A 12,777-nucleotide genomic window follows, 5' to 3' on the forward strand; every position below is an offset into this window, starting at 1 on the left:
AAAAGGACGGATTTGATTAGAACACACATATATATATCCACTGAGTCACTGGTAAAACTTGAATACTGATGCAAACAAGAGGGTTTGAATAGTTACTAACTTTTTTGCAGAGAGGTCTAAACTTCAAGTTCTACTTAAACCCATAGTCCAGACAATCGAGATATATATATATATATATATATATATACATATATATATACATATATATATATACATAGAGAGAGAGAGAGAATGTGGGTCAAGCTGCAGTTGTCTGTCGGACCCCCAGAGAAAAAAATCACCTGCTACCAAAAGGCATTCATGTTTTTTTTGAGACTGAACCTGACCAGAGCTCAATCTATCCCTGATTACAGGCACATGCACTTTAAAATAAACTATAAAATAACTTTTAGTAGACAGCCCAGCCAATATTCCAAACTTGACCCCAATGCAAGTATTTTTTTAAAAGTTTTTGTCCAACCCCAAGCTGAGGATTCCTGACATATTATTTTCAATGTCAGTAGGGAAGGAGACAGATATGCCACAGAAGTTATTATTCTGGGTGGCTTCCCACTACCAGCAGGTTACACAGTACCAGAGGGTATTGTGAAAGAACGCTTTGCATTGCAGCCCTATTGTAGCTCATCTCTGAATCCATTAGGTTGTTGGTGTGTGTGTTCCACTGCGCAGTATGAAGTAGGACAGCAGCTAGGACACTATTGATCAGCCAGTCACTGTAGAGTACAGAGTGTGGCCTGATCCCCCGCACTGACCTTCAACAACCGACCTCACACACACACACACACACACACACACACACACACACACACACACACACACACACACACACACACACACAGACTTTTAAATGTCACAGAACTAGCAGCAGTAAAACCAATAGACCACAATTAGGGGAGAGACTGGCTATTATACAGACAATGAGAGACTGAGCATCTGTGCAAGCCAAGAAAAAAAGTAAGCGAGGTAAAAAAAAGGCAGTGAGGTAAAAAGATAGAAATGAAAGAGAGTAAGAATAAAGGCAGGGGAGAAAGAGAAAGGAAGCAGAGAAAACGAAGCACTTTAAGTCTGCACATAAGGTGGCTTCTGCCATGTTTGCACCGGTGGAAGGTTCAGTTCAGCTGTGTTACCCAAGGTACAGACTGTAGTTATCTATCCCTCTGACTTTACTTTGATTATCACTGATCATTGATGATTTTATCTCTCAAGAGACTGTGTTCCAAGAGTGCCTGGAATAAATCTTCGTGTGTCGTATACTCAAACTGAGAGGCACACAAAAATACAATACAATTTTTTTTTTAAATTCATATATTCCCATGTTGGTCATTTAGAAACACACCAACACACTCGAGTAGCAGAGAACTGTGCAGTTTTTATGGTTAAACACTTGCATAATTCACATTTCTGTGGCAGCTGCTGTAAAGCTCCGACCTTTCAAAGCTCTGCAGGTTTGTATAACAAAGAATGAAGCAGCACAGTCTGCATATAAGCGTACAATTTTTGACTGAATGATTATTACCCTGAGCACCAGCATAGCCAGGATATTGTTTTCACCCCGTCTGTGTTTACAAAATAACTCATCTACACATGACCGGATTTCACCAATCTCGTGGGAATATTACTTGGGAGGGTATATCCAGATGATTAACCTTAGGAGCTTATCGGTTGGGGGAGCAGGGGGATGACAGCACACAGTGCATTCTTAAAGAGCAGGGCCAGTGTTGATCTGTATGTATGCTTTTCATATGAACGTGCACAGCAAAAGTGACAGCAAAAGCTTCATGGTTGTCTCAACAGGCTGCTGACATGGGTGGGATATATACTATATTATATTAAATTGATATTTTGACCAAAATTACAACAACAATAAGGGTATGTAATAAAATGTGTTTTTTAATGATTTGAGTGAACCAACACTCAAATAACTGCAACAATTCATTTGAACAAGGTACATTGAGGTGAATATCAATATTTATGCATGAATTCTTAATGAAGAAAATAAGAAAGAGAGAACACACTGTTGGCCCTTTAAACGAATGAGATTAGTTTGTTATGGGGTGTGTGTGTGCACACTCACGACCCTAGGGGAAGAAAGAAATGACTGAAGGGAGTAGATTAGAGGAAGGGAATAAATGAGAACAGAAAAGGAAAAGAGAAGCCAGGAAGGAGGTAACATGGCAGAAGGGAATCACTACCACTGCTGAGTGTGTGTGTGTGTGTGTGTGTGTGTGTGTGTGTGTGTGTGTGTGTGTGTGTGAGGCCCCTTCTGTGTGTGCTCACGTTCATTGTTACAAATTAACCAATAAAGAGCCTTCAGAATAGCATGGGACAATCACGACAGAAGCCAAAAGAAAAGACATGGGTCAGTGTATCCACACCAAACCCAAAATACACACACACAAATAGAGACACAAACACTCACACACCATCTGGAATGGAAAGTCACGCCTCCTGTGAAGGCAGGAGACAATATACTTAAGCAGTGTGTTTGTTTTAGCATATGTGTGGGCCCCAGATTTATTTTAGGCAGCAGAAAGGAAAAAGTCAGAGGGAGGGAGAGAGACAGAAAGAGAGAGTATGAAAATGCCTCGACTCATTATACTGTAAGTGAACAAGAAATCCAAGAAGCACAAATGATTTCTTAGGTTAAATGTTAATACATCATTAGAGAAAGCAACATTTTGTCATTTGGAATTATGTTGTGATATCGTGTTCCTCATCTCAAAATATGTCACATTTTTGCAGTGACTAAAAGAACAGTCAGGAGCGTTCACACTGAAGGCGAAAGGGTGCAGCCAATCAATAAATATAATTTTAATGTTATAACAATGACTGAAAATAAACACATAAGTAATTAACTTGTAGGAATCTACAAGCTGCTAGCCGACCTTATCACTCTGACTGAATAACCTGCATATAAACACTGGGGAGTTCAAATGTGAGAATAACTCAGTGTTATGCTGTGTTTAAAGGAAACTCAAAACCTAATCGTAATGGCGGATTACACCTTGGACTACTTTGTTGAATGGGATATATATCTCAAATGGAAGAGGAGATAGAGACAAAAAAACAACAGGGCGGACCCAAAGTGGGACTGAAGAAGTGTGATAAGAAACAAATCATAACAAATAAAATACTATGTGACCACCTGTTGTCCCACAAAGAATAACAAGCATCTACTCCTGCACCTATATGGGTTGAAAGAACTATACCAGCTGAGAGTAAAAGATAAGTTTAATAGGAGAAGGACATTTGTAGGGTAATTTGAATGTAGATGCATATGAGGATAATGGCTGATCCACATGACTCCTTTCTGTGTATATTTTCAGGCATGACACACATTTATCTCTTCAAGCTGTTTTGTGCAAGCACCAATTTCAGGATCCTTACAGTGGAGGTGGTAAGGGCAAAAGTTGTTAACCATACTACAACAGCCACATTTATGTTAAATGTGCCAGGCTGAAATAAAGCAGAACTACCCTTTAAGTCGACACTGTAGTTCTACATAACATCCTTCGAGCAAACTATGGTTAGTCGTCTCATGTAATGGTATGTTGTGTTCCTATATTACCAGATAAAGCCATTACACAACATATAAACTTATTAAGTTTTGCCACAAGGAATCTTTTGTCCCCCCCCACCCAATAATCTCATTAGCTCTAGCTAATGACAAACTGTATATGAGTGTTTAAGTCTGTGTTCCTCTGGTCTCAACACATAACTAAGCACACGATGAATGCACACTTGTGTAGGTTGTTCTGAAGTTAGCTGTACTCGACAGCCCATGGTTTTCTTACACGATGACTACACAAAGCACAGTGCCAGTGGAAAATGGTAGAAATGCAATACACAGTAACTAGAGTGCAGTGCAGGGAGCTTAGGACTCCATTAGGTGCTAATGGATTTTCATGCTTCAGTGTTCCCTGAAGTACAATTGCACCGGGTAGAGATTGGACAGCAGATTGAGAGGCAAGAGAGAAATTGATAACCAGAAAATGAGATGGTCAGGGTGAAGCATGAGACAGCTACAAGAAATCCCAGGGAGCAAAACACACAAAGAGCCTGAGATAATGTGAAAAGAAAAAAAACATTACCAAGAGGTGCTTCTACCCTTTCCCAATCAACAACAGAAGGCAACATGTATTAGGGTTCATCCCCTTAGAAAATGCCAAGCAGCTGCCATCTTAGGTAACACTAAGATGACATTTCTCTTCCTAACTCTTTGAGCTCATGAAACGGTCGCAGCCGTTTTACCTGCTTTGTTTGCAAACGCATGTGTTCGTCAGATCTTAGAGGAACCTCAGGACACTGCTGTGTCTGACAGAGAGGAAGCGGAAAGGGAAGGGAAATCAAACGAATGAAAAAGGAGGAGAAGAGGATAAATAAGGAGAGGGAGCATCGAGACTGATCCAGAGACGAGGAGGAGAGAATGGCGGGCAGATCCTGAAAGAGCAGCTCAGCGGGATGGAGGGAAAAAGGCAAAGACAGCCCTGGAGGAATTCTTTAAAAGAAAAAGGTGGGAGGGAAGAAAGACCGGAGGAGGCAAGGAAATGGCAAACAGGAAGAAGGGAAGGTCTCATCTAGCTAGCTGCCTGACAATGTGACAATGGATTCAGCCCTTTTAACTCAGGCACAGGCATTATGAGGGAGCACATAGCCTGAGGTATTCTCTTTCACATACACACACACACACACACACACACTCTCTCTCTCTACCCACCACACGACTGGCAACGGACTGCACTGGAATTATGTGCGAGTTGAGGGGGTGGACCTCAGGATGAGCATCATACAGTTCGTTTCCCCCTCTTTTCTCCCTCCCTCTGCATCACCCAGTCGTTCCTCCACCAGCGACAGATAATCCATCACATCTCCATCCCTCAGTTTATCTCTGTCATTATACAGTTACATTCATTTTGTAAGTATTGACAAGTTCAGCCTGAAACTACACCGAAAACATAACGCAGCGGTTTCACAGGGATGCATTGCTTCAGGATGCTGGAAATATTTTAAGTTCTTTCTAACCAGTAGGATTGGTGGTTGGTAAGGTTTTGGTTGGTTTTAAATTCCAAGTGTCTTTATGTGGTACTTGTAAATATAGTACTATGTTTGAGTGGGTTGTTGAACTGTAGGAGTTCTTAAGGTGGTCACAGTGTCAGTCCTGATCTTTAGTAGGGGTAGGATTCTAATTATTGACACCTTGTACTGGTCAGCAGGAATATCAGTGTGAATTTAGATGCAGTTGAAAGTATAAGGCTGGTATTATTATTATTCTCTCATTTCATACAAATGTCATTCAGTCCAAAATCAAATACATAAATCTGTCTGTCGTTTTGACTTCTGATCCCTTTCTTTGACACTCTGCGCCGAGGCCTAGGGTTCCTATTGAAGATGTAAATCTATCTAAAAAAACTCAGAAATTTTGGCATCATCCTAATGTATTATTCATAAGTTGGTATGATTGTTTTGCCATAACCGTCCCTGTAGACATGAAAATGATATGGACATGCATGATGTAACGGCAAATGAAAGGTTTGTAGGGTAATTGAGGATGCACTGCTGCTTCATGGATGTGAGTCCCTCTGGTGAAACATGTTAAATTGATGAACTTGTGCTCAGCAGATGCTTGCTTCCATTACTCTTCCTCTGCAATTTCAGGGTTGCTAACCTACAACTACCGAAACAGGATGTTACTGTCTTCATTGCCAGTTGTAAACATCAGATTAGATAAGCTAAGTCCATGCAGCTTTCTGTGTTGACTCTTAAAAATCCTTCACTTTAAAGATAAGACCCAATAAAACACTTGAATTTAAGCTTTTCACTGAAAATGTTTGCACTGGAACGAAATGAGTTTTTTGTTAGAGTCAAGCTGCACATGGAAACCACGAGCAAGCACAAAACCCATCTCCTGCCAAACTGAAACCACAAAGCAGACTGATATCACAAGACACGTATAGTTAGATAGACAGCAAGAAGTCCCAGCATGTCAGCTGCAACCCAGTTAAGTTCCTTGCATGAGCGAAAAGCTTCCTTCATTCACTATTTAAGAGCAGAATAAATTGTATGGGAAATTAACCGAAGATAAGAAGAAGCAGAAAAAAGCCTTGCCAACAATCTCACCATCTATGTGTTCTTCTTAAGGAGCTGAATGACACAAGATCAAGGCTTTGCTCTGGTAGCTAACCAGGGGCATTCTGTAGAAGACCTCTCACCAAAATTAGACACACTGGGAAATTGAAGAACTCCACTGGACAACACCGACTCTGAATTCTTAGTGAAAGGTAAAACGTACCAAGTGGTCCTCCAGCAAACATTTGGTCTATATACTTAACAGGCAACCCTTAGAAACTCTACTGAAGCCTTCTAAGTATGTTTAACCACAAAGATAGGAAAACTGCACCTGTGTGTGTGTGTGTGTGTGTGTGTGTACTCACGTAAGAAATGTTTCTCCAGTAAGGCAATTTCCAGGTGACCTTTGACTTCATTTAGTCGGTCTGACTCTGACCTTTGGAATTCCTGGATGGCAGCAGCCATAGTGGGAGACCCTGAACCCGCCTGCGCACACACACATGCACACACGCATACACGCATACACATTTATGCATACAGCACAAACACACACCCATTCGCACACACAAACATTTGCATTCACAAACAGAGAAGAAAGAAAAACATGTTTGGTTATAGAATTGCAAGCACATGCAGGAATATCCCGGCTGATCTAACACACATGCACGCACGCAGGCACGCACACACAAGCCTTGCGCATGACTCACGTTAATGTTTCCTCTCCCGGTTTAGGTCCAGCAGGAGTGAGATCAGAGGACGAAAAAAAAGAGGATATTCCCTCTCTTCCGACAACAGCAACACTGATGACTCACACACCCCTGACTAAGGGCTTTCGCACGGACACAAACGCACAACTAGCAACACAACGTGTGTGTAGGTGAACAGCGTAAATGCAAGAGAGATGACGACCGTGTGAGAGAGGGGAACGAGGGAGAAAGTATGAATTAAAGGTGAGTGGATAACGGAGGGGGGAGAAAAGAGGAAAGAACGAGAGGAGAGGTGGCAGTGTTAGCAGGATGATGAGCTCTGCAGGTTGAGCAGCATCAGTGCTCGACAAGAGCAAGGGTCCTTTAAGAGACACACACACACGCTGCTGCTGCTGCAGCAGCAGCTTCTTCCAGCCTGTAACCAGCATAGTGTGTGTGTGTGTGTGTGTGTGTGTGTGTGTGTGTGTGTGTGTGTGTGTGTGTGTGTGTGTGTGTGTGTGTGTGTGTGTGTGTGTGTCTGAATACTGCAATGTCTTTGGCTGATGTGCTCTCTGCGAGAAAAAAGAGAGTGAGAGACCTCAAAAAGAAAAAGCGTTTTGAGAAGAAGCTACAAACCAATAAGGCAGCCATGATGAGGAGATGGAGAGTGTCACAAAATAAAGAAAAGAAATGAGAGGCTCTTCTGAAAGTGTGTCATGGAGAAGAGAAAAGAGACGAGTTTGTGAGAGGTGAATGGAGAAAGGGGTTGAAACGAAAAAAGAAAGGGAAAGAGACAGAAAAGACAAAGATGGAGTGGGCACTCTACTCTGGTCTTTGGTTTGAATTTGACAACTTTGTGTTTTACTAAATGTCAAATCAGCACAACTTCATGTGCCTAATTTTATAATCAGTCAGAGCGGCCTGCTCCTCAAAAGTGGGTCAAGCCATGACGTCACCCAGGGAGATTATCGGCTGATTAATTATAGTGTTCCCCCTCTCCCTCTTTCATGAGCGTGGGGGAATGAGACGTTGTCCTGCTGGTTGAAAAGCACTTCTTCTATTGTAACACCATTTTTTATGCAATGAAAACTGAGCCCATGTGACCACAAAATGTATGCAAACTAATGAAAGTCACCATTTAATGAAATTTGACTGCACTCAGTCATTTTTGAAAGTGCACATAAGGTCAGTGAGCAGGAAAAGAATCTCCTCTGTGTGGTGTAGAATAGAGGTGGACAGATGTTGCCAAACACATTTTCTGCAACAGGACTGTGTGAATCTAAATTGCAAATAAGCCACAACCCACAACTCCCAGAGAAATTCAATCAATAGTGTACCACAAAAGACATGACTTGGATTTATGTTTTTAAGCTGTTTAGCCACTGATGGTCATTAACATCTAATGAGAGAAGAAGCTATTTTTCCTTAAGACAAAACAATAATACTTCTGGTGTGTCTCAAAGATTCTTCTCAGTCTCTCCTCTGTCTGCAGTTTCCACACTCAGCTCAGTGAACAGTGCTCTGCATCGCTCCTCTTCTTTAGTGATCTCCTGCTTCTCATCCTGTCAGTGCTTCTGTGCAATAAGCTTGATGAACTCAGTCGGATTTTTCTGTTTTTGGAAGCTTCTTGCCTCAAGACTTCCACCGACTGATCTCCAAAACATACTGCTCACACTCCTACTTCTAATTTCATCCTTATTCTCCCCTTACTCCATTCCTCCTCTGTCTATGCTCAGCTTTTAGGTCATATTTTTCCAGGGATTTAAATTTTGCGTTGCAGTTTATGTTGGCTGGATGGTAAATCTGAGTTTCCTTAAATTTTTACAAGAATATTAATTTAACACCATCCTCAGCCTGTAGAAGGACATTGTGCACAGGTTATGTGGTGTACCTCAGTACATTAGCGAGGACATCAAATGCTTTTTACATGTTCTTACACTTCTGTTGTGAAAAGCCATGTGCTTTTTAAGCCTGCAACTCTCTCATGAGGTTTGGTGAGCAAGTGAAAAACAGAAGGTGTTATTTCAAGGCCTCGTTCTGCACATAAACACAAATATCTCAGGAGACCTTCAGTCCCAAGCAAATACAGAGAGTTGTTATTGTGCATTTGTGAGATGTGTGACTGTAATGTATATAAAATGTAAATGTTTCCATTACATACATTAACTATCAATATTAATATTACTGTTGATGAAATCAATGTGTGAGAATGTTTTGCTGTCTTGACCTGCAGCATAATACTGTATCCATCATTTCAGAGCATTCTTTAAATATAATTTAGATAGTGAATACAATGATAAGACAGTGAGGGAGCCATCTCATCAGCAGGGAAAGTGATGCAGGTTGTATGCAGTCGTTTGTGCAAGGACTGAACACCATCTGCTTGATGACATTCTACCTACTTAGTATGGACGACACAAGCTAGTTTGTCATAAAGTCTCACTTCATGTATTCTGCAGCCCAAGGGCAAATCGTGTCCTCTTGTTAACAGATGAGGTAATGAAGGTGAGCTTTGGGCCCAGGTCATGTGATCCTGGATATATGAGACAGGCATGGAATTAAGATGGGTGGGACTATAAAGGCCCATCCATCTACTATGAAGGGACCAGGGATCTATGGAGGGCATTATTCAGTAAAGATGACATTTCCACCAGTGAGATACTGAATGCAACAGCATGCTTTGTGTGTGTGCATGTTTACGTGTGTGTGTGTGTTTGTGTCCCAGCAGGGATAACAGCTAGCTTGGTCTATTTTGGGGCTTCAGATTGTGACTCATCACTGCCGTGATGTGGGCGATGCTTTCCCGGTGGGCTGATAATCATGCAGCCAAACTCCAGTGCACATACAGATATATGAACAGCAGCTCACTGTCACTGTGGTGGGCAGAGGGAAACTCAAGTGCATGCGTGCAAATGCAGACACGCGCTTCACATGCCCATAGTCTGCGGGTTTACAACATCAATATGTCTTTCTATTGCTGTAAAACCAAATACAATGTTTTATCCTTTTGTGGGTATGATGAGATTTTGTGGTTTATTTTTCTATTTCATTCTGTACCACTGAATTGACAGCAGGGCGTGGGGAGATTTCAATGGAGTGTAGGAAAACCCACAAATACAAAGGCTGCATCAGTTTTAGAAGAGGACTGATGAAACTGAGATGTGTTTTTTTTTAATCTGGTGTCTTCTTCAGTGCATGTGCATGATGATGATGACAATGCTGGTGTTTGTAGTCATCAACAAGGACGAGAGCAAGCTGCAGATTTCATTAAATATTAATAGTATCAAGCGTGGGTGGAAGAAATATCAGAAAACCTCATCTGGATTTTTGGGTGAGTGGGTTTGTCTTTTCTAAGCATTTCCTCTCCATCCTGTCCATCTCCCCCTTCTGGACATCAGAGTCCACTCTTCTGAGGCTACACTCCTGTCCTCTAGCGCCCTTTATCACTTTCCCTGCTTTCATCTGTTCTTTCCCTCTATTTTTCATTCCCTTCCTGCTATGCAATATCTGTCTATCTCACCACTGCTATATCTGCTCATGTCTGTGGCTGGTTTCCACCATTGGAAAATCTTTATCGCTGTAAACTCATCCGCTTTCCTTTAACATAACAAGCCATCCATCCATCATTCCCCTCTTCTCTCCTCAATGGCACAAAGTATAAGACAGAAAGTGTAGCTTAGATTAAAAACAAAGAATCACATTTCTGTGATTCATTTGCCATCATTAGTAAGGATGCTGAAACATCAGTAAGGTGAAACAGATGGTACTGCACATTCTCTTCCCTCAAGTTTTTTATGATATTCTGAAAATGATGCTGGAGTCACGCAGAGTCAGATCTTTTTTCAGAGAGAATAATTATTGACATATTTGTGATAATGATGCATTTATGTGAGCTTGACTAAGCAACTCATGGCTAAATGTATACATGATTATGACAAAAAAACAAGATAACTGTTAACCTGAGTGAGTGTAATAAATAATAAATAAATAATAGAAGCGAGGGTGACAGAAGAAGAGGGTGACATGGCGATGGATAAAATGACAGAACTAGATTGCGAAAGCAAAAGAAAGAAGAGGAAATGAAACAATTAACTGTTCTTCTTCCTCCCCCAAATGTGAGCAACTGCATATATGGCCATAGGAAAAAAGCCTTACCCAAACACACCCATGGCCATTCATACAAATGCATACAAAGCAAGTACTCACAGGGTCTCGCAGGAGGTCCTCTGTGTCCCGTGAAGCTGCCCTGGGCTTCAGCGGCACGTCATCGCTACATTCGTTGTCAGAAGCGGGCGGCGACTCCGCCAAGTCCGGGAAGTCGTCTCTCGTCCTGGGGCCTCGGAAGCGGATCTTGTCCAGCCGCTTTAGCATGGTCAACACCGCGCACCTGGGCTTTACCTTAACATGGCGGACGGCAACCCTGCAGGGACAAAAAAACAGTTTGTATACAACTTCTTTTGCCAGAGAATGGAGGTCTATTTTCACTTTGCCATTACCTTTTATTAAAATCAAATAATTGCAATGAATTTTTACTTTTTTAAGTTCTTCTCATTTTATATATTTTTTTTAATTCTCAATTTTTTCTTTTTTATTTGTTATAAATTTTTTGTACTGTCTTCTACATTTTGTCTTGATGTCCTTTATATTCAAGGTAAAGTCGTGTGAATTGACTTGTTGAAATGCACAACACAAGCATTGACGCAATGATGCTCTAATTTGGTTATTGCTTGTGATTTGCTCTGCCTTTCAGCCCACACAGGAAGATGGAACCAGTAACCACGTTAGGCCCATGATAACCACATCCTTTCACTCCTCCATCCTTTCAAACAGCAGATCTGCAAATCACACTTATTGATTTGATTTTCACAGCAGGACCAGTGGCAGTGCTGGAGACATGTTTGAAAAGCTTAACGGTTGTGGGTTTTTTTGTTTTTTGTAAAAGGTATTGAAGGCCAAGATGTAATACTGACAGATAGATCAGGGATGCTGTTTGTGTCATCACAGAGAGACACACAACTCAAGCTACTGCAGCATCTCTTCTGCATTCAGCAGCAGAGGCTTCACTCTGCAGAAAAATGAATCCCACTGATAGAAAATAAATAGAGATAGGATTTGTAACCCCATTGATACTCACAAAAAGAAAGCCAATATAGTAAAAGGTTTCCATTAATCATGATAAGTATTGAAATTGGTTCCACTATTAAACCACAACAGGTGTTAAACTGTTACTGGCAAACTTATCACAGGCTTGTCACTGCTATCAGTTAACAATAGATGCCGGCTTTTTAAACTAAGACGTGGGGTCGAAAAATTAACAACAAGAACCAAATGTGAGTAAAAATATACTCAGGCTAATAAAATAAAGTACGTCCGTTGCTGTTGGTGAGTTGCTGAAATTGGCATCGTTATGACATATGTGAGATGAGTGACTGTTTAGAAATTCTCTCATTGACCCTCCCTGTCCATGATGTAATAATGTTGTTTTTGGTGCTGGGTGTCGATCTAGCAGTACATACTAACAAAAAGTCTGCAAGTGTGTGGTGACACATTGCAGATATCTTGCCAGTGTTTTTGCTGGTAAATTTTCTCTGTGGCAGTCTGCTAAAGCCAGGTAAAAAATATAATCCAGTGCCTTGGTGACTCAGGAAGATATGAAGTTGGTTGGGGTGTGACCACGCATCTCATTTCTTGCTCTCTTAGGTCCAGGTTGGGTTAGCTTAGCTCTTATCCCGACTCTCTTCCCTTTCAGTAAGTGCTGTACTGCAATCAGCTCATATCTACACACTTTATTGTGGCTAAAGCAACATGACTAAAACTAATGGCATTAACACTCCTGTGGCTCTGGCAACACAATGATACTTCTCTCACACACCAGGCCATCTTACATTATTGAGTAAAGCTATGGAAAAATAGCTAGTTTTAATAATTTATATGATTATTAAATCTTGTTTGCCACCATACACAGGAAGCAAACATTGATTAGGGAGGATAGAGCTCAGAGAAAACATACAAACAAACATAGGAA

At 41.2% G+C, this 12,777-nt stretch overlaps 1 protein-coding gene across 5 annotated transcripts in view; it reads right to left on the minus strand.

Annotated features, from left to right (window-relative positions):
- The window catches only part of gramd4a (GRAM domain containing 4a), a 48,389-nt gene that overhangs the window by 23,538 nt on the left and 12,074 nt on the right, over positions 1-12,777 (minus strand). For all 5 annotated transcript variants that reach the window (XM_069520433.1, XM_020092290.2, XM_069520430.1 and 2 more), the window contains 2 exons: positions 10,959-11,172; positions 6,432-6,552 (listed from right to left, as the gene is read on the minus strand). In XM_069520433.1, coding sequence (XP_069376534.1) covers positions 6,432-6,552; positions 10,959-11,172 — 335 coding nt within the window. The remainder of the gene's footprint in view (positions 1-6,431; positions 6,553-10,958; positions 11,173-12,777) is intronic.

The sequence above is a fragment of the Paralichthys olivaceus genome, chromosome 23, assembly GCF_024713975.1.
Source record: "Paralichthys olivaceus isolate ysfri-2021 chromosome 23, ASM2471397v2, whole genome shotgun sequence".
Lineage (NCBI taxonomy): Eukaryota > Metazoa > Chordata > Actinopteri > Pleuronectiformes > Paralichthyidae > Paralichthys > Paralichthys olivaceus.